The following is a 27,058-nucleotide window of genomic DNA, read 5'->3' as shown; positions in this document are numbered from 1 at the left end:
AAAATTGGGAAGACCTGTCAACAATACAGATATAATGGATGCTTTGTTGAATTCTTGGAAGTTATCTGCTGAAGATGAAGAACAAAGTCCTAAAACACCAGGAACCTTTATCAATGTAAAGAGAGGACAGGTTAACCAAGACTTTTTTGTGACATCACTATCTTCTATCAAGAAGCTTATGGATATAACTGCTACTCATGGAAGGTATTGTCATGGAAAATTGGAAGTTAGAAAAGTGACAAAACGTGGACATGTCGTCTCTTTGAAGTTATGCTGTACAAAACCAGGACATGCTCCACATAAGTACATTTGGGCATCATCTCCCTATCTGCCAAATGGAAAATATTTAATAAACCAAAGAATAAACCATGCTTTCCTGTGTAGTGGCATGCTTCCTTCCCATTACTCCCGATTTTGCACTTCTGCAGGACTTGGAGTGCTGTCGAAAGAAAAGAGAACTTCTTTTTTTAAAATGTACAAAACGTTTGTACAACAGGAGTATGAGGATTCCATAAGTACTGCGCTGTTGGAAGAAATCGGTATGTACGAAGATTTAGATGGAATTGATATCATCACAGATGCTCGGCACGGGTGGCGGAAAAATGCCAAGGACACCAGTGTAGTAGCAGTTGGCGAAAAAAGTCACAAGATTTTAAATTGCGTGCACATTACCACTGCTGATGATCCTGTAACACAGCGACATGAAAAAATCGGGACTGAAAAAAATTACCGTGATTTAGAAGGTAGAACAAGTCACTGTTCAAATTCACACCCATGACCGCAACCTTTCCATCAATAAAATGGTGAAGGAAGCAGTGAGTACAACAAACCAAAATGATATCTGGCATGGGATTAAAAGTGTAAAAAAGGCAATGTCATTAGTTTCTAGCGGGCCTAGATACAAAGAGGGGAAAACCTGGTCCGAGGAGTTGTATGACAAACCTGAACCTGTAGCAACTCATTTTTATTGGGCGATAAAGAATTGCAATGGAGATTCCAGCACTTTAAGATCAATGTTAGAAAACTGTGTTGAACACTACAAAGGGAATCACAAGCAGTGTCATTCGGAATCAAGATGTTAAAAGGACCCTAACTATGAACCATCTAAAATTGTTATACAGAACCCAGTGGCTGAAAAATTATTGAGAAATGTCATTATCAATTCACTGATTTATAAATACCCTGAAGATTTTAAATTAGGACGTGACACTTACTATGTTGAAAGTTTTAACAACACTTTAAATATTTATGAAGACAAAAGGATTGCTTTCGGTAGTGACCAGTATAAAGTGCGGGCATTTTTAGGTACATGTCACTGGAATGAAAATGTTGGGAGGGATTTCACTTCAGTTTCTTACAAAAGTGACCCTAAAGCCCCAAGAAGAAAAGTGGGTAAAAAGAACTACAAGAAACAAACATATCAGTTCAGAAATAACATTTGGAAAAGATACATTAAATCTGTGTTTTCAAAACGAAGGAAATAATAAAAATTAATCAGGTTTCTTGTGATCTTTTAATTCTCTTATCAGCACGTGCTTGTGGTATGCAGCTATCCATAAATAACTTCACTCTGCAGTGTTATCAGTGAGGAGGTGTGGCCTGCCTCCTTATATGCTTAATTGCCGTCCGTGTGGATATTTTACTAGGTCAACCCCGGTCTTTAAGTTGAGAGCATTGAAACTGGGATGGATACTGTATCTAAACTTGACCTAGATATAATATAGATAAACCTGTATAACAAATTTCATTACAATATGTTCATCCTCTGCGAAGAAAATGAGCGGAAACTGCAAATAACTGACATTTTTCTACGTCCAAGAGCCATAACTCTGTCAAAAATTGTTTGATCGTACTCAATATCAAACTTGACCTAGATATTATCATGATAACCTGTATACCAAATTTCATTATAATATGTTCATTCTCTGCGAAAAAAATGAGCGGAAACTTCAAATAACTGAAATTTTTGTACGTCCAAGGGGCATAACTCTGTCGAAAATTGCTTGATGATACCCAATATTAAACTTGACCTAGATATTATGATAATAAACCTGTATACCAAATTTCATTTCAATATGTTCATCCCAGGGGAAGAAAATGAGCGGAAACTGCAAATAACTGACATTTTTGTACGTCAAAGGGCCATGACTCTGTCGAAAATTGCTTGATCGAAACCAATATCAAACTTGACCTAGATATTATCATGATAAATCTGTATACCAAATTTCCTTTTAATGTGTTGATCCTCTACGAAAAAATGAGTGGAAACTTCAAATAACTGGAATTTTTATAATTTCAAGGGCCATAACTTTGTCGAAAATTTCTTGATCGTACCCAATATCAAACTTGACTTAGATATTGTCATGATAACCTGTATACCAAATTTTATTTCAATTTATTTATCCCTTGCGAAGACAATGAGCGGAAACTGCAAATAACTGAAATTTTTGTACGTCAAAGGGCCATAACTCTGTAGAAAATTGCTCTCTCGATCGTACCCAATATCTGACCTAGATTTAATCATAATAAAGCTGTTTACAAAATTTCATTTCAATATGTTCATCCCGTGCGAAGAAAATGAGCGGAAACTGCAAATAACTGGAGTTTTTGTACGTCCAAGGGCCATAACTCTGTCGTACCCAATATCGAACTTCACCTAAATGTTATCATGATAAGCCTGTATACCAAATTTCAATTCAATATATTCATCCTCTGCGAAGAAAATGAATGGAATCTGTTGGTTGACCGACCGACCGACCGACCGACCGACAGACAGCAGCAAAGCAATATGCCCTCTCTTCTTCGAAGGGGGGCATAATTAAAAACGATGCTTCGGATGGTTATGATACTTCTCATTGAATTTGTTTACAAAATTTTTTTAATGTAAAAGAGAAGTGGTACAGAATTGGTGATTTTCATCTCGCTTTTGATGAAATCAGCAAATTGTTTGCTTAAAATATCTCACAGCACCTAGTAATAGAACTTTAAAGATACTACGTCACAAGATTCAACTGGCGATTCAACTGTTTTGTGAAAGTGTTTGCATCATCCAATTTTCCTGTATATCTACAAAGCTTATTAATTGATCTTTCTGGTTTAAACCACAGCTCATTAGTTTAAGCTTCCTGAATTAATTTTTCGAAAATATATATATTTTTTATCTAAAATTAGTTATTTTTCCCAATTTGACTTGTACATCTCTTATCCATCATGCTATCTATTGTAATCAAATAATTTTCGGATGATTTGAAAAAATAAATTTTAAGGTGTAGTTAGCCAATTTCGAATAATAATAGCATTAGTTTTGATAAAGATTTTGTTAATTTTTTATACACAATCCTTTTTGTCATTAGATTCTACTTTTTTTATTTTGGAGTAAAGTTATGAAAGCAAAAAAAATGATAAATAAAACTTCACATACCCGACTCTACAACATTACTTGATAATCCTTCATAGTATGAATATCAGTTGATATGGTAAATACCCCAAAAATCTAATAAAGGGGTATAAATACCCCGACAAATGATTGCATCATCACATCAATACTTTCTGTATAGTTAGTTTTTGTTTTTGACAACTACAAATTCAGAAGGTATCCCCGTTTGTGCATCATTTATTCATATAAACACAGGTCACAAACGTTTCATTGTTTTCAAACAAATGTACATAGTTTACTACCAAACAGTTGTGATATAAAATGTATGAACTTAAAAAGGCTAGTGTATGCACATTTATTTGCATATTGTAAACCAAAGTTGGCAGATCCAAAGTATCTGCCCGATGGAGAACTCGAACTACACTTTCCGCCATGACGTTAATTAGTCAAACCACGTTCCTTGGCACCCTGTTCTGGAAAGTTCTCTAAACTAAAATTCGTCAAATTGTTATATTTAATTTATAAACTTTTTTGTATCAACAAAAGATGTCCAATCCAAAAAGTGTGCCCGCTATTCGTGATGTATACTTGTACTATACTTTTCGCCATAACGTTATTTTAAAGTCTTCCCGCGTTTTTGGTTTCCCCTTTCTGGAAAGTTCTGTCCCATTTTACAACCACGTGTCGTGCTTTGCAAGCTTTTTATACATCAAACTAAAATCAAGCGCTTAAATTTACACTTTTCACCTTACGTAAATTAGTCAACCTGCGTTCTTAGATACACTGTTCAGGGTGGTTCTGTTTCATTCTCTCGCCAGAGGTCATGCTTTGCAAGAGTCATTACAACTTAAATCGCGCGTTCAAGAAACGAATTGACTTATTTTAAATATTCAACATTTTCAAATCTTAACTTTAATATATACCCAAAGAAAGTTCCCAGTAAGTATATTCACTCTTTACGTAATCATTCAATATTATTTCATTGCAAGCATATAATTTGATGCAAACTCCAACTGACTTGGATCCGGAAAAGCGTGTTCACCGCCTTACTCATATTTTTGCTATTTCGGGCTGGTTTATCGAAAATGAAAAAAGGTTTTTAATTGATTTGACAATAATTACTCATCAGATTAAATTCATTTACTGCTATTTTTATTTTTGTTTTGGCAAAATGTCTTCATTTAAAAGTATAGATTGTACTAAAATGTATCAAACATGTCCTAAAAATCTATGCATGAAACCATAACGTTTTTGAAATTAATAGAATAAGTGGATGATGTAATTCTGGGGTATTTTTGTAATTTTTTGACTTAATTATACAAAGGTTTTATTACTAGCATATGATATGTAACCTGAGACATTGACATGTTCTTACAACAAATACACGAACTTGAGTTAGAGACTAGAACAATTTCAATTAGATTTTCTATTTTTTCAAATGGTATTTGAATTATTGTTTACGGTTAAAAAGAGAACGATTTTTGGTGCTGTGGAAAAACATGCTAGACTCTTAAGAATACATTTAAGTGTACCGTTTGTTTAACCTTTGACTATGTTTTTATATCGGTATTATTGGACTACAAACTGAATGCAGATATTTGAAATCGATTGTAGCGTAAATCTTGAAACTCTCCTATTTATCATAAAAGAGTTAAAATACTAAAGCCTTATTATAAGTTCCTTTAACATAGAAATTTCATATTGCACCGAGAGAGATGTATTTTATCTTTCTAGGCAAAAATTTCTGATGTTTGATACTTAATCAATAATCTGTACGAAAGCGTTTCAGCACAACCCTCGTTCATAAATTAGTTGTCATCTTTGTACAAGATTAATGCATTTTTAATTTTAAAAAGCAAAACAAAAAACATTAACTGTCATTTTTATTTTGAAAAACGAGTCTAATAAACACAAACACATGGCTTTCCCTGCAAAGAGAATAATACATACACATTAAACGTGCAAATTATTAAACCTTTGTAAATTTCTAGAAAATTTATTCTCGAGAAACATTTTCATCGAATTTAAACTACTTTTGAATCTTTTCATTCTCACCAGTGGTTTTTCGCAAACATAGTGGTTCTTTTGTCCACAGCTGTCGACGTGCCAGTGGTATTTGTAGGACCTCTTGAACAGACCGCAGTTGTAGTCACCGTGCTCATGATACACGGGTTCGTTACTGTACCAGTCAAATTTGTGGCAGGGCTTGGCAACGAATCCCCAGCACCATCTGTGTTTGTTGGGTCGCAGAATGTCGTTCAGACCAAGCCAAGATCCTCCTCTTACTTTTGAGTAAAAACAAATGTTAAATGTTGTATACTTTTCTATTACGTAAACAAATGCAGTGCAGTATATGTGCAAAAGCCGTTAAAGAAGAGATTTTATATACCTCCATAGACACTCAACATGTGTCTGACGTAACTGTTCTCGTGAGACTGGTCAATAGAGACCAGATAACCACCCATGGCGGCACATTTCATCTAGCAAAAGATCATTGGTTTGAAAATAGCTTGCGTTTTTCAAGAACAATAACAAAAAGGGTATTGCAATATTTAAAATATATATATATTATTGTGCAGACATAAATGAGATGTATCAAGTTGTTTTATCAAAAGCAAATAAAAAATCCTATTTTGAATTACATTTTTCGTTATACGTATGCGGATTATTATTTGTTTTCTCGGGGTTTTTTTATCATTAAGAAATATATTTTTAAGTAACGGTTTGATGTAACTTTGAAATATTTATTTTACCGAACTAGGAACATTAGTGATCAGTGTGTTCTTCAACATATTAGGCTATTATCATTTTTTCTTTAACATTTTCTGCATGCAGACAAAATATTATACCTTATCATTTACGCTTTCAAATAATGTGTCTAATCCTATTTAAATATAAACCATCTCATTTTTACCAACAAGGAACTATTTGTTAGATTAGACCACTTACTGAGGCAGTGTACCAGTTGAGCTTTTGCCTGCTGAACCAATAACAACGGTTGTTGTACTGATGCCACCCTGGTCCGCAGCCACTTGCTACAAATTTTGCTGCTGCATACTTAAAGGCGTGGTACTTTGGTGCAAAGTTATAGCTGGCCTCAGACACTGCCAAATATAGGAGAGTAGGGGTTTTGTTTTGTCGGTAAATCCGGGTTTTATTAAAATCCTTAAATTTATTTACACACAAAAGTGCTACTATATCAAAATTTCTTTTCATCAAATTTACAGTTCTGTTTTAACAAGTATTCAATGTTACAGAAGATCTTTTAATTACAAATGATGTCTTACCAGCAACAAAAACACCGAGAGCAAGAGCAACTGTGATGACTATGTTCATATTGGGAAAAGTCCTGATTTGTGATTTCTGTCAAATACTTCTCGTTTTATAATGTTTGCGACTTTGATCAATTTCCATATTCTTGCCTTTATCGTGTTTATCAAATTAACCATACTGTTGTTAACTAAACATTGGTTTTCTTGTTACTTCTACTAAACAATTCAAATTATTTGGAATTGTGTATGCTTCATTTATTTCGTCCATGCAACTAGATGCCTTAAAAGTATTATATACACAGCAACTGCTGTGACGTTGAGCATGTATATATAGTACACAATATTTAGAGACGAAAGAACAGTTTCCTAAAGATACTGGAGCCATGAAGTCGTTTGTAGCAATCGTTCTTATAATTTGTCTTTGGGCAGGTAAGTCCACTTTACGAGCAATTACCTGATAAAAGCAGTAATATACTCTTATTAAAACTTTGAAGTCCTCGCCCAAATAATTAGAATTATTTGAAAATAAAGGAATAGAATAATCTGAATTTTTCAACATTTTGCATTTGATATGCTTTTTCATTAATAGCACAGATAAAATAAGACAACAACGATTGAAATCAATTACCCGTGACGAAACATCAAAACATTAAATCAGTATTTTTTGCTCGTGCATAAGATGATTGACAATTATTTTGTGATTCATTGATGACAGCTTAAAATGAAAAACTCTGATGATGGCCAAAATGAACAATAAGAAGAGAAGTTGGAATACATTGTACTCACTTTATATCTGCTGTTTATTTTGTCATCGACAATGTTTTAAATTTTAAGCAATCCATAGAAAAGGTTATTTTGATAGAAAAATTTTTCCCATAAATGTAACGTCATTTCCATTGGCAACTTAAAACAATCCAAAAGCTCTGAGAAAAAATTCAACCAAAGTGGAAGTGTTTTTGATATTTAGAAAAGGTCACTGTCTAGGGTTGCAAAGAGGTGCAATCTCAATGCATCGTTTTTAACTACTTAAAAGTTAATGCAAATCAGTCACTTCGGCACTAAGACAAATAAACGTGCTTGTTTTATACCAAACTTTAAAAAAACCATGTACGATTATCCGATTTGAACGTTTATGTTTATAGCTTTTGTACAAAGTATTACATCCTTTTTTATTTGTAAGTTATTTTTATATTTCAGTCGCAAATGCCAGCTATGATAATGCCCCCAAATACAATGCCTTTGGTTATGCTGCCGCAAAGCTTACTGGTAGACACTGTCCTCCCGGATGGCTCCAGTACCACCAGAGCTGTTACTACTTCAGCAGAGACAGGCTGAGCTGGTGGCAGGCTTCGGTAACATACATTCATGCCAAAAATATATTAAGTTCACCGTATTGCTGTTATAATTTGTATTGGTGAAATATAACCCTACTCCGCTTAATGCCTGATGTTTTTTACTTTAAAAAACATTTCTCTGTACTAAATCAGATGAAATGTGCTTCTATGGGAGGATTCCTGTGTAACATTGATGAAGCTCACGAGAACACTTACATCAGACATCACCTTTCTATGTACCAAGGTAATTTTTAGGCATATATGTACACTTTTTAACTCGGAGGTTTGTATTTAAAATATACGTTCAAGATTAAATTATTAAACTTACATCAATACAGCAACGAAAGTGACTGAAATTGTTTTTAAACAGTTCAACAGCAACAATAAAAGGTATAAATTAAGCTTCACATTTGATAGTGCATAAGAATGCAGATTGGTCAAGGGTCAGATTACTTATGTAACATTTTACTTTAAATATGTTCTGCTTTTGTAGTATCCCCTGGAGCGTGGTTCGGTTTGAACGACTGTTTGTATCCCAACGTCCACAGATGGGGCTGGGGATTCTCCAACAAACGATGCCACAAGTTTGACTGGTATGCTGGCGAGCCTGTGTACCATCAGAAAGGAGACTATAACTGTGGTATCTTCTGGAGCAGCTACAAATATCACTGGCATGTTGATAGCTGTACTCAGAGGAACTATTACGTTTGTGAAATGAAGATGGTTAGAGAAGTTTATAAGGATAGAATGGCATTGGTGTTTTATTCACTCATCTTGTCACTATAGAAATTTATTTATATATTTCAGGGCAAGCCTTGCAAGTGCCAGTACTAAATCGAAGAACGAAAGTATCTTGAATAATAAAATGCAGTTTGAAATATTCATCACATCATTGTTCTTTTTTATGATGTTTGTTTATGTTTGTTGTTGTTTCTCGTAGCTGCAATCAATGGTATATTGCATAAAATAGTTTCATGAATTACATTATTCACAACACAAACATATTCCACTGTACGAAGAAAATGTTTGTTTCTATTTTTAAATGATTCATGTGAAGAGAGCAAAAGTACGTTATTTATCATTTTAACACTTACATTATGTTTAAAATACTTCATATTGTTTATCTGTTTTTTTTTGTGAATGATCTGATGATTTGAATCAATACGCTATTACTCACTGTGTTATGTGTATTCTTAAAAAGGTGCAAAATACAATACGCCTTTCCATTCGGTTATTGTTTAACAGATGTAAACTCGCCTGTGGGTTGCCTTTACTTAGGTGCCCAAACATTCACTGATAGGAACAAAAACTGAAACACTTCACTTTAAATAACTGGATAAATGACCATATTTTAAGCTACTGAACTTTGAATGTTTACCTGCAAAATCATCAAAATTATCCTGTTACCCTTACCAAGGTTTCGGGTTTATTATAAATTGTCACAAATAATAAAATTATTTTGAGAACAAAACACCCCCATAAAATATGGATAACTTAATCAATCTAAATAAATGCTTTGAACATAACAACGGTAATTTTCTAAACTAATAATAGTTGATTGAATATTACAAACAAAATGACTAAGAGAAGCATTAAATCATCGAATGTCTTGATCTTCTTATATCATCTTTATTTGTGTACTAATGATGATGTTGAATAAGTCCCCATTAAATTGTTAAAGAATAATTTTTTATTTTTGATGCACTTAATTTTTTTTTATATATGTACTCTTATACAATCCCTTTTACCCAAAACATATAAATAACATCGGATATACATCATTTTTTGTGATAGGGATACACTGCTCATATCCAATCTTTATAGACTTTTAGCTCCATCCCTAAAATTGACCATCAGATTTGCCTAACATTTTCTAATATGATTTGTTTAAATATTAATTATCAATTTAAAAAAAACTCTATTTAAGTTACCTTTTTAATTTTGGGTATTATGTTAGATTTTTACATTAAGTCCCCCCCCCCCCTCCATAGGACATCAATACAGTCTAACAATGGCCATGACCATCGAGCTCTCCTAAAAGTCTTTAAAATACACAAGAACATTTAGGCATAATTTCTCTCTCTAAGCTTGTCAATATATCTTGTCAAAATCTATCTATGTATGAATGGACAGAAATGTACCCCCACTTCGCTCATTTTTATATTCTAAATCAAAGTACGGATATTAATGAAAAGCGCTAACCTAGCTTTTGTATTCATATAACAGATATATTTATGTAAGATTTCAGCTTCCGTATACGCACTTCTAATTACTGTATATTTCCTCATCACTACGTGCCAGTCGAATGTAAGCCCCAAACATTAAATTCACAATAGCCCATACATTAGATTCACAACAATAACCTGTGCAGGTATGTGCATTATTCCCTGAAACTGGTTTCCTGGACAGTTTAAATGATGTATATTTCTGCTCATAGGAGGCGATTATTCGATGCACCGAAAGTAGAAGTCTAACGACAATAAAGCGCTGAGCAATGCTTAGCGCTTTAAAAATGCAAAAATCTAGTAGGTCTTCACCATTATACACTGGATGGTGTTTAACTGGTGTGAACTCGCTTATGTTATTCGTCTGTACCAATCATGTCATGTGACATCTCTGTAAGTGTGTTCGACGTGACTTTACGTGCCATAAACCTTCATTTATTAAAACAATAATTTGCAGGTTGATTATCAACTGATTTTATTTTTGATCGCTACGTTTTCCTTTAAACTGGTGAGAAGTTGGCGATAAAGTCACGTAATATGTTAAGAAGTCTTTTCTGATCTACTTATCGTCTATTGTACAAAATTCCACCCATCTATACATTTTAATTTAAATTAAAAGACAAAGTATCAACCAAGAACAAAATTAGTAGTTACAGGGTCTACAAAGGTATTGATTACGCTTCAAACATTACAATAAAAACAATTCAAGTTATCAACACACATCAGGATATTTCAAATCTATTCACTTTTGTTTTCAAATTTCGAATAGCATAGTATATTTTATTCTCTATAATTAGTCGTATAAAATGGGGCGTTTTATATGTTTATGGATATTATTCTTTTTTAATAACCTAAACCCAAAGTAATTGGAATCATTAATCATTTATACTGCTATTCAACTGTACCATGCGTGACACGTGATATACAATCTAGATCTCGTGTTCGAAGTGTATTTTCTCAAAATTTTATTTATGGATAACTTATAGGGTGATGCTCCACTTGACATATTACTTACTCAACACAATAACATAACACATTTTCAAGGAATTAGATTGGTCATTTATTGAGGAAATAAATGACAGAAAGTATTTAACGTAAAGGAATGTACACATGCAGTTAACCAACAATGCCATACTCCTCAAACAAATTACATGTATGTACAATAGATACCACATGAATGTAGTAATCAAGCAAAACATGTTTATGCAATATAACTGTTTAAAAACAAACAGTCCAAATGTTAAACAAAGCTGTCCCTTGCGAACTATGCTTTCAGAACTGCATACTATGTTGTAGGGTTCTCATTTCAACTCATTTATCTGAGTGTATATTTTGTCAATTTTATACACTTGTTATATCAATTATATTTAAAAGAAATATGCATAAATAAGAACCAAAAACATACAACAAACGGAGACAAAATAAAGTAATTTTACCATGCATTTTACATATGCTCTAAAAATAATAATATCATTATATTTTTCATGAAGTTGGTAATAAGGTGTGTTTTGATGGGTCTTTAAAAACTTGAAATTCGTCTTTCTAAATGACATTTTATTATTTTGGTAAACGAGAATAAGATTTGCAGACAGTTTAAATATCTGTTGAACTATTTCATTCATATAGATTTGGGAAGACACATGCTTACTGATTGGATATTTTAACGATTGTTCGTTACAAAGTGTCAGTAAGCAGTAAATTGTTTAGAATAGTGTACAACGCTCTTCATAACCTGAGAAAGGACAAAGAATAGATAAAGACTAGCTTAAATTATATCTTTTCAAGTTACAGAGACTACGTGGTTTAAATTGTAAACTATTTCAAACTCTTTCACATTTCAGAAGATAGAGATTGCAATGCCTGCAAACAACAAGTATATGCAAAAGCATCTTGGACAACAAATTCTACTGTGTTTTGGTCGCTTGAAGATTTATTACAATTGGCTGCTGTCAAGGTATAAACAATAGTCTGATGTTCAATCAATATCCGTAAACAGCTTTGAATTTTCATATTATTGACAACAAAACAAAATTTAATGTTCTCTTTAGGTAAAAAACAGTTCATAGTTTAGGTCAATAAAAAACAAAGGACGAACATACACAAGTACATACGCCATTAAACTTAATTGCAATGATTATACGTAAAGTTGTGATACCATTTATCTTCCTACAACTATTGTGGTGGTTCTCTTGATTAGAGTGAAGGCTATTTTATCTTCACGTAATCTACATGTAGGTCTCAATATAAAAAAGTCAAAACGCAATTTCACGTCTAACCAATTTATTACAAACAGTTTAATAAACACAGACACATGGTTTACCCTGAAAATAAAACAAATGCGCTATATAAACTCATAATGTTACGATGCTTTTTTTTTTAAGCAATGCCTCAAAAGAAATAAATGAAATATTGTTTCATATAAATAATTATAAGCAACAATAATTATCTCAAAAAATTAATAAATGAAATGCGTATATATTAAACCTCCTTACCAAAGGTTTTTCGCAGACATAGTGGTTCTTTTGTCCACAGCTGTCGACGTGCCAGTGGTATTTGTAGGACCTCTTGAACAGTCCGCAGTTGTAGTCACCGTGCTCATGATACACGGGTTCGTTACTGTACCAGTCAAATTTGTGGCAGGGCTTGGCAACGAATCCCCAGCACCACCTGTGTTTGTTGGGTCGCAGAATGTCGTTCAGGCCAAGCCAAGATCCTCCTCTAACTTTAAAATTAATCTTAAGTTATAAACTGTGCTATGATATATGAACTTGGTACATGCATGTTATATACCCTAATAGAAGAATGTACATTTCCTGCCAAACTTAATCCAAAATTTACCTCCATAGACACTTAACATATGTCTGACATAAGTGTTCTCGTGAGATTGGTCAATAGAGACCAGATAACCACCCATGGCGGCACACTTCATCTGAAAATTAACGTTTTATATTACTGCCAAAGATTCAGTTATGTATGGCGACAAAAAAGTTACTTGAACTGGTATCAGATAAATTCTTCTTGACCACTTACTGAGGCTGTGTACCAGTTGAGCTTTTGTCTGCTGAACCAATAACAACGGTTGTTGTACTGATGCCATCCTGGTCCGCAGCCACTTGCTACAAATTTTGCTGCTGCATACTTAAAGGCGTGGTACTTTGGTGCAAAGTCATAGCTGGCATCAGAAACTACAAGATAGGTTTATTGAAAAGTATGAGCAATGATTGGTATCTTCTATGGATGTTGCATGATTTTAAGTTTTAACTTGCTTAATGCTCTATCTTTTAACAACAAGTACAGACAAAAAGAGTACAGACAAAAAATAATATGTGTCATAATACATTTGCTATTTCGTTCGTACAATAAGCGTATTTGTTTGGACAATAAAACAATATCATATAAATGCACAAAAATGTTTAAAATAAGTTAACTGAGTCCTTAAACACATCATATATCTGAATGATATGGGTCAGTTTCAATACATTTGTTTTGTTTATTCATTTGGATTCTTGGTATTGTGAAATCAAACATGGACATTTTTAAATCACGTGTGAATCATATGAAAGATAAACTTATATAGAACATAAAAGTGATGAAAAAACATTAATTAAATAACTAATATATAGATCATTTTGCAACAAATTGATAGTTTGAAACATGTAATATCAATAGTAATCCTCAATCAAGTCTTACCTGCTAAAATAGCACCAAGAAGAAGAGCTGATACAAGAACTACGTTCATTTTGAAGGTATTGCGGTATGGTATTCAAATGCAAACTATCGGCGAATTTATAGTAGTTCTGACTTTAACTTACATTGTAATTTTACGCCTAAATCATGTTCGTTAAGCAATCCATGAAGAGCATCCACTTCTTTTAAGATGAATCAGCAAAAGGTACTTCATTTTACTTGATATAAGTATACATAACAATCACAAAGTCAGATTCGTAGATAATTGCTTAATCTATTGAAAAAAAAAAAAAAAAAAACCCACACAGCTGTGAACAGGTATATATTTGTAGGAATCACAGAATATTCACAGTTTCCAACAGAGTTTGAAACAATGAATTACTGCGTTATAATCACCCTCCTTTTGTTGGTCCTTGCAGGTAAGGTCATTTTGTCCAAGTTTACCGGCCATCAGAAAACAGTCGGTTATATGATATCTTAAAATTTGTAGATGTGTGTTTCTGCGGGCTTATTTTGAAGATAAAGTTAAACTAATTTTTTTCTTCTTAAACGCAGCTTTGTTCAGTGGAGAGAGAGAGAGAGAGAGAGAGAGAGAGAGAGAGAGAGAGAGAGAGAGAGAGAGAGAGAGAGAGAGAGAGCTGTGAAACAAGACTGATCATATATACATGTATTTTCAATACTTTAAAAGTGCAAGTAAATTGATTTTGTAAAATAAATGGCTTTAAATAAAGTAACGCAACATTATCTCTAAATATACAGCAACTATGAACTAAGGTATGCTAAAGGTGCAGTCGCTGAATCCTTTTTAAGAATGTATTAGTATTCTCCCACCAATGGAAGTAAATGATTTCAAATTTTTATATTTTTTGAAAATTTCATCAATGCGATTGGTTATTTTAGCTGTCCATGCCAGCTATGATAATGCCCCCAAATACAGTGCCTTTGGTTATGCTGCCGCAAAGCTCACTGGCAGACACTGTCCTCCCGGATGGCTCCAGTACCACCAGAGCTGTTACTACTTCAGCAGAGACAGGCTGAGCTGGTGGCAAGCTTCGGTATCATATAAGCATAATTGTTCACATACGCATTCATAAAAGTATACATTGATGCAAATGTCAGTTTATTTTAAATGATACTTCAGAACAAAAATTAGAATAGCGTATTTTCTTTGCTTCAGATGAAATGTGCTTCAATGGGAGGATTTCTGTGCAACATTGATGAAGCTCACGAGAACACTTACATCAGACATCACCTGTCTATGTACCAAGGTAAAAAAATACGTACACAATCAAAGAAAACACACGTGTTATAAGAATTTTCAGTTCTAATTCTTTTCAATTCATTTTTTTTTCAAGTCTAATTTTTTCACGCTTATTAAGAAAATCGGGCGTTGTTTTAAAAGTTATGGTTTTAATTTTGTAGTATCCCCTGGGGCGTGGTTCGGTTTGAACGACTGTTTGTATCCCAACGTCCACAGATGGGGCTGGGGATTCTCCAACAAACGATGCCACAAGTTTGACTGGTATGCTGGCGAGCCTGTGTACCATCAGAAAGGAGACTATAACTGTGGTATCTTCTGGAGCAGCTACAAATATCACTGGCATGTTGATAGCTGTGCACAGAGAAACTACTACGTGTGTGAAATGAAGATGGTAAGAATGAACTCAAAAGAAAATATTCCATTTTTTTTTTCATTTGAAGTAGATTATGATACATTTTCTTCTTTTTTTTCCAGGGCAAACCCTGCAAGTGTCAATACTAACATTCGAAATAAATATTCAATTCTGAAAATCTATCATAATTGATTTTGTTTTAATTGGGTTTTTTGTTGTTTTAGAATTAAACTTCTTTTTTCTATCCTGCGCGTTATCAAACTATGCGGATGGAAAAAATAACAAACATTATCTCACGTTAAAACATATTGTTTATCATATTCAGCATAACAATATATATATATATATATATATATATATATATATATATATATAAAACTCGTTAGGTGGGACACATTAAAATACCAAAAGAATCGATATTTCACAGTCAATGTTCTATGAATTATTATCTATGAAAGGATAACTGCACTTCGCGCCGGGTTTTGGGCCCTTTTCTTTCGATTCTGTTGCGTTTATTTCTTAACCTTATATAACTTTTGTGAAATGTTTTAAAGAGTCTAGTCAATTTCCAACATGAATTCAGATTTTAGACTGTGATACAATAAGTTCATTCTATTTTTAATTTTCTCCTTACAACTTTAGAAAAAAGAAGAATTATTGCTTATCTGTCCTTGATCAAACATAAAATTGATATTAATATGTATGAGAGGTGGAGCTGACATTATCAGAATGCTCTTAAAATTAGACTAGCATGAATAACAATGCCATGTATAAATCAAGGTCCTGAAGTACTGACGGGAGTTGATTTTATCGAATATTATTTAACTTAAAATCATCGATATGTTAATTTGCTTTGCAAGTAGTTTATAATCTGTATGTGAATTACGCACATTTTTATAATATGAATTTTTCGAAATATTTCAAAAATTGTATGGATCCAACCAATAATGAACTCTAGCCTCGTTCAATCAGATGCTCGGCTATCTCCGTTAATCTCCGACAAGTAAGAGATACCAAATCACGTGATAGCTTGATGATGCGACCTCTAAATATAGACTGACTCTCTCTGCTTGTCGGAGATGTACGGAGACAGCCGATGGCTGAACGAGACTATGTTGAACTCTGGCGTAGGAATACATACGACTGCAAAAAACTTCTAAATTGTTCTTACTATTTAAAATCTGACTTTTTCCAAGGTATTCATCAATAAGTTTCCTTTTAAAAAATGTTTCAGCGTACATTACATCGAATTTATCGATTATTTTCAAGAACTAAGTCTTGTCAGCGGTGACTCCCAAAAATTATATGATCACTCTTTCACCATAACCCTATCTATTCTATACATGTATGGTACAAGTATACTGCATGTATTTACAATGGTTACAACAATTAGACCACGCTCATGTAAGTACAGAAGACGTTAAACCTAAACGTGTTCGAAAACACTGTCCTAGACATAACATGCTACCTTACACTTAATTTAATTTATTACAATTGTGTGTTCCCAAAGTTAAGGTGAGAAATCCCGTGGTGAATTATAATATTCATCATGCATCAACCCTTGGTTACAACAGGGAAAGTGAAAGTAAGAAGAAGCAGTTTTTTCTCATTTAAACCATGAGCGCATGTTTGTCTGGTAATCTCCCTTTGACATAGCTTTGATAATGCAAATATACAACTACTGTTAAACGGAGAACAATAGAAAAAAACATGCGCTGACTATGTATGAAGTCAGTATAAAAGTGGGCGTCCTCACTATTGTTTGGAGATTCAATAAATCGTGATGACCCCCGCCTTTGAAAACAAATTCGTACTTGGTAACAACATACATTTTTTACGAAAATATGTAAAGGTGTAGTTTAAATGTTGACCATTTCTGCATTGGAAAAAAAATTCTTTTAAAAGTTGATTTTCTCGCAAATATCGCATGTCCGTAAGTGCAGTCATCCTTTACGGATCTGCATCTACAGCGGATGCGAAAAAGACATCTTGGCACTGGCATTATCTGGCACATTATATTCTGTCGATTAAAATTCTTGAAGGAGATTTTATATTCCCTTTTACGGAAACTCGAACATAAGACCCTGGTCATTCTCGCCCCAATCATGGGACACTGACCATTGTCCTGTTCAGCTTCGGTTTGAAATCCACTTGTAGACACCCCCCCCCCCCCCAGATGGGAGAGGCTTTAGGTTTTGACCGTGATTGATTTATGACGAAGGATTATGAAATTCAAAAATTCAAAAGGTAATCCAAAAAATTTCAATTTAAATAAAGATTAGTCAGTATCAGATCATAAATATACATCGTTACACGCTTTTAAAGCTATACAGGCTATAATTTGAGTCAACTTTTAATGACAGCCAAAATGCACGTGTTTGCTTATAAAAGTTACCTTTATTCTGCAAATCACAATGGTGAGTTACATCTTGTTACAATGATATGGAATTTTAATTGTTTATTTTCCTTCCAGGAAAGTAAAGCTTTTTCATGAATATTGATGAAGGAAGAGCGAAACTGCAATCGGAACATCGCTCAGGTTTTTTTCGACTTGACGGAAAAGGCCGAGCTATGTTCCGATTGAGCGAAACTGGCCTCTTAGCGTATGTCAGCGGTAAATCATGCAGGTGGCTGTTATTGTTTGCCTAATCTTATGGTTTTACATATCTGTCTCGATTTTGAACACGCTTTACATTGGTTAATTTGAAAAACGAATTAAGAGTGTTTCACGTTTGTCATTCGCGAAATGAACACTCACACAAACTAAAAATAGCACTTAGGGGAAACACATAAGCCTACGTCATTGTTTTATTGTTAAAGGGAAGTGCTCACAAGCTAACAGTGTTCTCTTTTGTTTGTACTTGTATACAGAACAAAATGTTTTAGTTTAAAAAATCATATTCTTTGCTTAGTGAAACTATAACAATATTTAACAAAATTTAATATCTTTGCTACGTGATCGAATTGAGCAGTATAATTAACAGCATAAAGGTAGCTTTTATCATGTATTTTTTCAATGTAAACCAAAATTGACGCAAATAATAGCATGTATAAATAACCAAGTTTGCAACTACTATTGACTCATTTAAAGCCGTGGAGGCCAATTTTTGTAGATTGTGAATTTTTTTTTTTTTTTTTTTTTTTTTTTTTGCTTATTGATGGGAATGTAATTTCGTGGATGCGTCTGTTTTCAGCTCCAGGAAGAAAACAAGCTCTTTTTGTCGAGGATGAACATTTGTTGACGAGGGCTACCCACGAATACTGCGAAAATTCTAACGATTGCACAGTACATGTATATGGACTCAAATAATCGCTAATTTGTCATCTTTTATATTCTGACCGATTCACTTGATATCCCACTGAATGACTTTCCTTGCGTTTTTAAACGCTACCATTGTCAGTTTAGCACTTTACACTTCATTTAATTTGTCCGCAAATATTATTAAGCGAGATCGACCATTATTATAGTTGAACCTCCAAAGTGCGGACAATTTAACACATGTCCGTGTTAAAACGACATTAATCTTTTAGATTAATGCTAATTCGATATCAAAGTTGTCGATATGACTATTTTACTAGCTCATAAAGTAGTAATACCGAAGTTAAAATGTGTGCTCCAAACCAACATAAGTTTTAGGAAACATTTTTCCCACAAAAAAGGCAATTCAAAACTTTGGTGAATAATATCGATGATCAATGATTACGCGCTTATGCATATTTATAACTTCACCCAAAAGAAGGTCGCAAACACTAGATGTCCTTTAAATTTCACATAAAGTGAAGGAGGTTTGGTCAGTGATATAATGATAAACAAGGGTAAAACATTACTCCCCCCCCCCCCCTTTTCTATCTTGAAAGATAAAAACAATATTTATCTGGCTCCTGCAAACAAATAGCCTTATTTAATATAACACACTTCAGAGGGTAAGTGAAACAATGCACACAGATTTATTCCTGATTGGCTAACACATTATATTACTCTTTTTCTAATCATCCCCGTCTTGGCGTCGGTGGGCGAATCTTAATAAGAGCGAAATAACTCGGTTTGTTTTGTAAACATTTTCCATGCATTGAAAAATGGTTTAAACGACCGGGAAAACTACGTTTACACCTTGAATAATTAAACACACATTACAAAATGCCATACTTTTAAAGGGACTTGGACACGATTTGACTAAAAATATTTCAAATTCTATTTCTATTTTGAATGTTTATATTGATAAATATAGAAGTTTATAATGCAATGTCAAAATTTGAAAGTCAGATATCAAGTTACAAACAAGATACAGAGTTCATAATTCTTTGTTTTGTAAACAAAGCTGGAATATTGCCATTTTTTTTACATATCTGTTGTATTTGTGTAAGTTGCAATCAAATGCATCTTTCTATTGTTGATAATATATAGTATTTATGACGATATTGAATTAGTTTCAGTTGTTTTTACATGTCATTTTGTGTAAGAAATGGTAATTCTCTACATTACATTTTTTGTAAACAACCATGAGACTCAAGCTTTGTTTACATAGCAATTAATTCTTACCTCTGTATCTCGCTTGTAACTTGATTTTAACATTCAATATTTTGGTAAATCATTTAAAATGCACCAGTAAACCATTTTATTCATAAAAAATAAAAATAAAATTTTGGATCTCAAATCGTGTCCAAGTCCCTTTAAAGTGTACAGAAAATTCTGTATACATCCAAATGATGTTGACAAAACGGAGTAAAATTAGACTACGGACGTTTGCTTAATTGACCATCCTCTATTATCATTTTGAACATAATCTAATTTTTTTTGTAAGTTATAAATAATTTTTCACGTTTAATATGAAAAGTTAACGAGTGGAATTGAAAATCAAATTTTAAAATGAAGTAGTACATAGTCAATTTTGGTACTCATTGGTTTATACTCTGTCCCGAGTTTTTGCTTCCACCACTTTTTGCTTGATATTTCGATAATTATAAATACCTTTGTGCTTAAACAACGTTCATCCACTAATATGAAAAATGTCCTGATTATCTGTTTTGAAACGCCCTCTCTACCGCTTCAGGTTGCATTACACTTCCCAAAATAGAAAATCTACGGGGATTTTGCATTGCATCAGCCATAATTTAGCCCGGATGATAACGTTGAAAAATTGCGCGAGGTGTTCCGATACTTCCGAATGGAAAAAAGATGTAAACATTTCCCATAATAAATCTCCGTTAGAAATTTGTTTTCGTTTCTGTAAACTTTTATGAGTGAAAAGGATTAATTAATCAATAAAGATATCTTTGATATTTTCCATTTCGTCGATTTCAACTGTACTTCTTTCATAGGTATGACTTGTGTATTTTTATTTAGAATGTGATGGAAGCAAAAACTTGGGACAGATCAAAAATTAAAATTAAAAATTAAACGTCAATGCATTCGTATAAAACCATAAATTTTGTATTATAGCAATTTTAATTTTGTCTTTACTCAAATTGACTTTTGTTACGTCAATATGCAAACATGTGTCAAATGCCCTGATATGTAACATAAACCTAGCTTTTATGTAAAAAAAAAATAAGCCAATTTATCTAACATAAATTATATCGATTTTCTAAAACATACAATGTATAGGAGTTGGACAATTTTTTTTTACAACAAAGACATTCGATATGCATCTGCATTTGATTAAACAACTATCGATTGTGATTGTTTTTTGATAAGATAAAAAAAATTTTATGAGGGTACACATATCAAATATAAATTGCACATAAAATTCATTAAAAATTAAAACAATATATGTATATATTACCTTTTCTTCTAGATATGTTTAATAAGTAAAGCATTAAAGTTTCAAAGTCATGCTTAAAAAATCCCCCAGGCATATAAGGCATTTCTTATAACTGTCATTGTTTAAGAGTATCTATATCTCAATCATTTGATTCAGTTTCCCATATGCAAGACTTATCTCTCTTATCAAAAGATAAACTTTTATTTCTTAAAAAACTTAAATAATCTGTAACTTGTAATTGTACATATAAAATTTAAGGAAACAATCAATAATATATCCAGTTATCCTCCGTAATTGCAAAGGTATATTTACTCATTAAGCAGCAACGTAAAATGATAGTACATATATTTTATTTACATAGGACTGCTAATACACACATACACATGGTTTTCCCTGCAATAAAGAAAATCATAATCCAGTGTCATTTTAAAATCATTTCTTGTAACCATTTCATGTAGCATTATAAATATATTTAATGATATTTCTTTCTTTTATAAAACCGTAGAACTGTAATCGTCATCCAATGAATAAACTTCTTGAAGCGTAGAATCAATTATCAGGATAAATTAACTTGAGAGACTACATTACTTGTTAATAACAGAAATTTCAACAAAAGTTAACGACAAGTTTAGGTGAAAAAGTAGAATGTGCTTTAATTATATAGTATTCTTACCAGTGGTTTCTCACAGACATAGTGGTTCTTTTGTCCACAGCTGTCGACGTGCCAGTGGTATTTGTAGGACCTCTTGAACATACCGCAGTTGTAGTCACCATGCTCATGATACACGGGTTCGTTACTGTACCAGTCAAATTTGTGGCAGGGCTTGGCAACGAATCCCCAGCACCATCTGTGTTTGTTGGGTCGCAGAATGTCGTTCAGGCCGAGCCAAGATCCTCCTCTAACTTTACAATCAATGTTAAGTTATAAACTGTGTTATGATATTCACTGAAGTAAATGAAATTCAGCACCGATGTTTTAACGTAAAAAAAGAATCCACATACCTCCATAGACACTCAACATGTGTCTGACGTACGTGTTCTCGTGAGATTGATCAATAGAGACCAGATAACCACCCATGGCGGCACATTTCATCTACAATTAACGTTAAGAATTACCACCAATACCTCGGTGAAACATTTAATTTCAGGTCCTATGATCTCTACCACTTACTGAGGCTGTGTACCAGTTGAGCTTTTGTCTGCTGAACCAATAACAACGGTTGTTGTACTGATGCCATCCTGGTCCGCAGCCACCTGCTACAAATTTTGCTGCAGCATACTTGAAGGCGCTGTACTTTGGTGCGTAATCATAGCTTGCTTTTGATACTAGTTTAACAGAACAGAAAGAAGATTTAAAGTAAAACTGGTTTGAAATAAAGATGTTATTTGAGTTATAAACGAGTAACAGAGCATGAAATTCTTGCAATGTAAACTAAGCGTTTGTATACATTTTGAACGTTGAAGTAAAAATTTCAGTTTTAAACCTAAAACGAATGTGTTAAACGTTAGGAACTGTGTATCTATGCTTACAATAAATAAAAAGATAGACAAATAGGCTGGAAAAAGATTTTTTACTGGTATATTGAACCTATGTAAACAAAAACAGGGCGCGAGCCTTGTTTACATCACAAAAATTGTGAGCCCTGTATCTTGCTTATAACTTTACGAATGACTCTCAAATTTTATTTGATCATTAGATATCATTTCTAAAGCATTGTAAATAATAAAAACATAAAAATAGAATTTGACCACAATTGTAACTATGCCCCTTTAAGACTTATATGTATGACGTATTTTTAATATCACGTAAAGCTTAATTAATCAAATTGATCTTGGTAGGAAAATTCTATTTAATGACTACGACCATTGATGTACCTTATTAAAAATATCGATTATCAAAGCTAATAAGTTTTTACATTTGGAGTAATATAAAAAATAAGAATATTTTGGAACGCATATGAAAATAAAAGCCATAAAATTAGTTTTAAATGTTACTTACAAGCAATGACGGCCAATAACAGAAGACAGACCTTTGAGTTCATTTTGAAAACTGTTGGTCTCCAGTATGAAGATTGCTTATATACATTTCTATCTGGATATGAAAAACACCAGGTACATAATTGTAACTCTGCAATAGTACATGTATTTCCACATCAATGAAAATCAGACAAGTTAACAAGACATGATTCGATGCTGAATAAATAACACTGTGTCTTAAATGTAGAGAAATATTCGAATATTTTGATGTTGGATAAATATGTGATTTTTCTCAGAACATGAAAAGGGTGTGAATACATAGAAACCACACAAGGTGTGTAATGCATCATGATTGATCGTGACCTATTCATTAGAATATTTATCTGAGTAGCTGACCACTCTTTGGGTTTTTGTAAAGAGCTAAATTGTTTACAACAGCTGTTGAGAGACTTATGTAGGAGGTAGCTCAAATTTGAGGAGAAATAATGTTAACGTGATTGAAAACTTGCTTGGATCAAGAAATGATACAAAGTAGATATGTTAAGTTTTGAGACTGTTGTTACATGGCATAACTATACAGTTGGATTTTACGCCAACATCGGTTACGTACCAAAGTAATGTTCCGAAATTTCCTAAACAAAAGATAAACTCAATTTTGATAATATTTTTCAATAATAGATTGATTAACAGCAATCAAAAGCTTAAGTGGTATTTATGATCCGTCTGAGAAAAAGTTCTGCCTGATCTTTGATATTCTAAAAAAAATGAAATGCGATGACACCGAGTTACTAATTAAAGGTCCAAAAGAAAAACCTAAGAATCGGGAGCAAGCAAACACAGGCCTCTACAAAAATTAGGTGCCATGGAAGAGTAAGCATCCTCTGCTGACCGGTCACAACCGCCGTGCTTTTTGACGTAATCGGGAAAACGGAAAAATCAGTAGCCAATTCGGTAAAAAAAAAGATGGTCAAAGTAAACAAGTATGAAAAACGTCAGTCAGCATTCACAAAAAAATACATCAAATAACCACATTTCAAATTATGAAGCATTACATAATCGACTTATTGATGTCAAAAAAGTGAGTTTAGAAAATAATAATTTTGCAGTTAAAAATTGCAAATTGTTTAATAAAAAATTACAAAATTAATCTTTTTTTGTTAATAAAATTAATTAAAATTGCAATTCGTACGTATTATTACCATAAATTATCATGTATCAGGAAATACTTCACAGTTCATTGTGTAACGACACTCGTCATAATGTCGCTAAAAAAGGATTTATTACGATGTGGCAAGAATTCTGCTTTTTAGCGATGCTAAAACAGTTGTTTTTATCAATCTTTCTTCAATGCCAATTAAAATAATAATTGCTCAAAGGAACTTTAAAACATTACTTAGGTCACAGCGATAATGCTATTATACTGTTACTTTAAATATTTATTTTTAGAAACATAACCTTGGATAAGAAAAAATTTGCACGTTCCTTATATTTTTTTTTATATTGACTTCATAATAATCGTTAAATAATCAAGATTTTCAAATCTTTGATTTCCATTACATCTTGGTTAAAATTTGGACTATCTTTCTTTTCACTCGTGCCCTTGATTTCTTGAGCCAAAACACATTAATTTGTAAAAATCTCTTAAGACAGGTAAAACTTATCTGATGAGGTTAGTTAATATCAACTTTCCGTATAACATCTTTACAGAGAAAGAGGCGTTGTCTATAACATAAACAAGGCTTGTACACCTCTAGATTCCGGTTTGGTCAAACAGTTTGGGAGTGTTTATGAATTTTGTTAGAAGTTTATATCAATACACAAATAAACATTAATGTGTCAATGCTTTTTTAGCAAATAATGTATGTAAAGATGAATATCTATACTTATAAATTAAGGCATTTTGCGAATAAAGTACAAAATGCCTGCATCAGAATACTTGCTTACAGCTTTGGTATTTCAACACATGTGAGATGATGTCCGTAAGGTATAATTGAATTTTAACTGATAATTTATTATTTTGAAATTAATCAAAAACCTACTGTCATTTTCGATATACATGTACAAGCCCGAAATAGCAAAAATGAGAGAAAGGTGGTGGACACGCTTTGGCAGATCCAAGTCAGGAATAATCTCAATCAAAATATATACTTGCAATGAAATAATATTGAATGATTACATGTACTTATAGAATGAATATATTTACTGTGAGCCTATTTAGAGAATATATAAAAGTTAAGATTTGACAAATGTTGAATAAATGAAATAAGTTAATTCGTTTCTTTAGTGGGTGATTTTAGTTTTGATACTCATTCGTTTGCGAAGCACGACCTCTGGTGAGAGAATGGGATAGAACTTTCCAGAACGGGGTAACCAAGACCGCGGATTGACTAATTAACGAAAAGTGTAGGACGAGTTATTCATGCGTCGCGGGTAATTACCTTGGATCGGACTTCGATTAATAAAAAAAAAATGACATCATGGCGGAAAGTGTATGGCGAGTTAACCATCGGCTTTGACCAGCTGCTTTAAATCTGACAACTTTGGATTAAAAATGCATGCAAATGGATAACAATGCATAATCTAGCGTGTTTTAATTTCATACATTTTTATACCACTACAGATTGGTTGTAAACCTTAAACACTTGTACTCTACGTCTTTATACTGTTAATCGCAACTTCTCGGGAAGTTGCGATTGCTATATTCTATATGTATGCATAAAATGGGAAAGTGTAATGGGGATCCCCCCTTCTAGATTGTTTTTCTTTTATCTGAAATACTTATTTGCGACAGTATTAGAAATCATATTGAAAATTGGCCTAAAGAACCAAATTAGAGAGAGATACACTAAATAGCCTATTCACTGGTTTGAAATAAATACATGTAGAATTAAAAGTTCATTTTTTTTTTCAAGTCAGTTGCAGCAAACCGGATTAAGGCCACGTACATGTACATGTGTACATCTTCCATTTCAGTTTAGAATTTTTTATCCCTGTCCGCTCCTCTTACTATCCAACATTGCAGTTTATTTTTTATTTCAATTTTAAAAGATTCAGATAAGGAACAATTTTGACAAAGTATATACAAAAATGAAAAAAAAAAATATGGTTTAACATTGTATTATAATAATGGGTAAAGTGTTAATTTCCGCGCTTGCGGGGTATCATCTAGTATAATAAACTTTATAAAATGTGTTGCTATTTGACTTCTATTCTGTATGAATAATGATTAATGGCATGAAGTAGTGTACATAGCATCCTCTCAACGGTGTCTTTACTCTTAGCAAAAATTCTGAAATATATGCGGGGTGACTGCTTTTGACTAGATGGGAATGGGTGTACGTGTAAAAGGAGGGAGAGAACGAAAGAATTTATTACTGATGACCTATCGTTACCACAGGTAGTGGTTTCCTATTTAAAGTTATTTTTTAATTAAATTTTTAGACTTATTTTATTATCTTACTAGTTGTTTTTTATATATATATATTATATATATATATATATATATATATATATATATATATATATATAATATATATATATATATATATATATATATATATATATATATATATTGAGTTTATGTTAATCAGAGCATTCAGAATAATTTTTTCAATTATCTGCCCCCCCCCCCCCCCGTGTTCTGTTAAATCTTTCTATAAATAAGTTTTTCCTTAAATACTTTGCCTTTAACACCCCCCCCCCCCGATGATTCTCGTGTTTTCTCTAAAGAAAAAACATTAAAATATTTTTTTCTTGGACAAATGAATGAATCAACTATCTATTCAACAACAAAAAAATTAACCATAGAAAAG

General features: G+C 32.6%; 5 protein-coding genes across 5 annotated transcripts; 2 read left to right on the top strand and 3 right to left on the bottom strand.

The window, feature by feature from the left end:
• Positions 1 to 5,245: 5,245 nt before the first annotated feature.
• On the bottom strand, positions 5,246 to 6,729 carry LOC105319003 (perlucin-like protein). The gene is made up of 5 exons (XM_011416349.4): positions 6,664 to 6,729; positions 6,326 to 6,480; positions 5,766 to 5,856; positions 5,432 to 5,661; positions 5,246 to 5,304 (listed from the first exon to the last, which is right to left on the bottom strand). Exons 1-5 carry the CDS (start codon positions 6,710 to 6,712, stop codon positions 5,278 to 5,280), a joined length of 552 nt encoding a protein of 183 aa, XP_011414651.2. The 5' UTR covers positions 6,713 to 6,729; the 3' UTR covers positions 5,246 to 5,277.
• Positions 6,730 to 6,954: 225 nt separating this feature from the next.
• On the top strand, positions 6,955 to 8,866 carry LOC117693146 (perlucin-like protein). Its single transcript, XM_066085749.1, has 5 exons — positions 6,955 to 7,077; positions 7,846 to 8,000; positions 8,136 to 8,226; positions 8,476 to 8,705; positions 8,790 to 8,866. The coding sequence occupies exons 1-5, from the start codon at positions 7,032 to 7,034 to the stop codon at positions 8,814 to 8,816; spliced, it is 549 nt and encodes a 182-aa protein (XP_065941821.1). The 5' UTR covers positions 6,955 to 7,031; the 3' UTR covers positions 8,817 to 8,866.
• Positions 8,867 to 12,470: 3,604 nt separating this feature from the next.
• On the bottom strand, positions 12,471 to 14,036 carry LOC117687371 (perlucin-like protein). Its single transcript, XM_034463730.2, has 5 exons — positions 13,898 to 14,036; positions 13,238 to 13,392; positions 13,046 to 13,136; positions 12,700 to 12,929; positions 12,471 to 12,528 (listed from the first exon to the last, which is right to left on the bottom strand). Exons 1-5 carry the CDS (start codon positions 13,944 to 13,946, stop codon positions 12,502 to 12,504), a joined length of 552 nt encoding a protein of 183 aa, XP_034319621.2. The 5' UTR covers positions 13,947 to 14,036; the 3' UTR covers positions 12,471 to 12,501.
• Positions 14,037 to 14,201: 165 nt separating this feature from the next.
• LOC105319004 (perlucin-like protein) lies at positions 14,202 to 15,689 on the top strand. Its single transcript, XM_034463738.2, has 5 exons — positions 14,202 to 14,313; positions 14,795 to 14,949; positions 15,072 to 15,162; positions 15,317 to 15,546; positions 15,630 to 15,689. The coding sequence occupies exons 1-5, from the start codon at positions 14,268 to 14,270 to the stop codon at positions 15,654 to 15,656; spliced, it is 549 nt and encodes a 182-aa protein (XP_034319629.2). The 5' UTR covers positions 14,202 to 14,267; the 3' UTR covers positions 15,657 to 15,689.
• Positions 15,690 to 21,602: 5,913 nt separating this feature from the next.
• LOC117687378 (perlucin-like protein) lies at positions 21,603 to 23,372 on the bottom strand. The gene is made up of 5 exons (XM_034463760.2): positions 23,269 to 23,372; positions 22,441 to 22,595; positions 22,272 to 22,362; positions 21,943 to 22,172; positions 21,603 to 21,662 (listed from the first exon to the last, which is right to left on the bottom strand). Exons 1-5 carry the CDS (start codon positions 23,309 to 23,311, stop codon positions 21,636 to 21,638), a joined length of 546 nt encoding a protein of 181 aa, XP_034319651.2. The 5' UTR covers positions 23,312 to 23,372; the 3' UTR covers positions 21,603 to 21,635.
• Positions 23,373 to 27,058: the final 3,686 nt, after the last annotated feature.

Source organism: Magallana gigas, chromosome 5, assembly GCF_963853765.1.
Source record: "Magallana gigas chromosome 5, xbMagGiga1.1, whole genome shotgun sequence".
NCBI lineage: Eukaryota > Metazoa > Mollusca > Bivalvia > Ostreida > Ostreidae > Magallana > Magallana gigas.
This window is presented reverse-complemented; position numbering and strand designations above follow the sequence as displayed.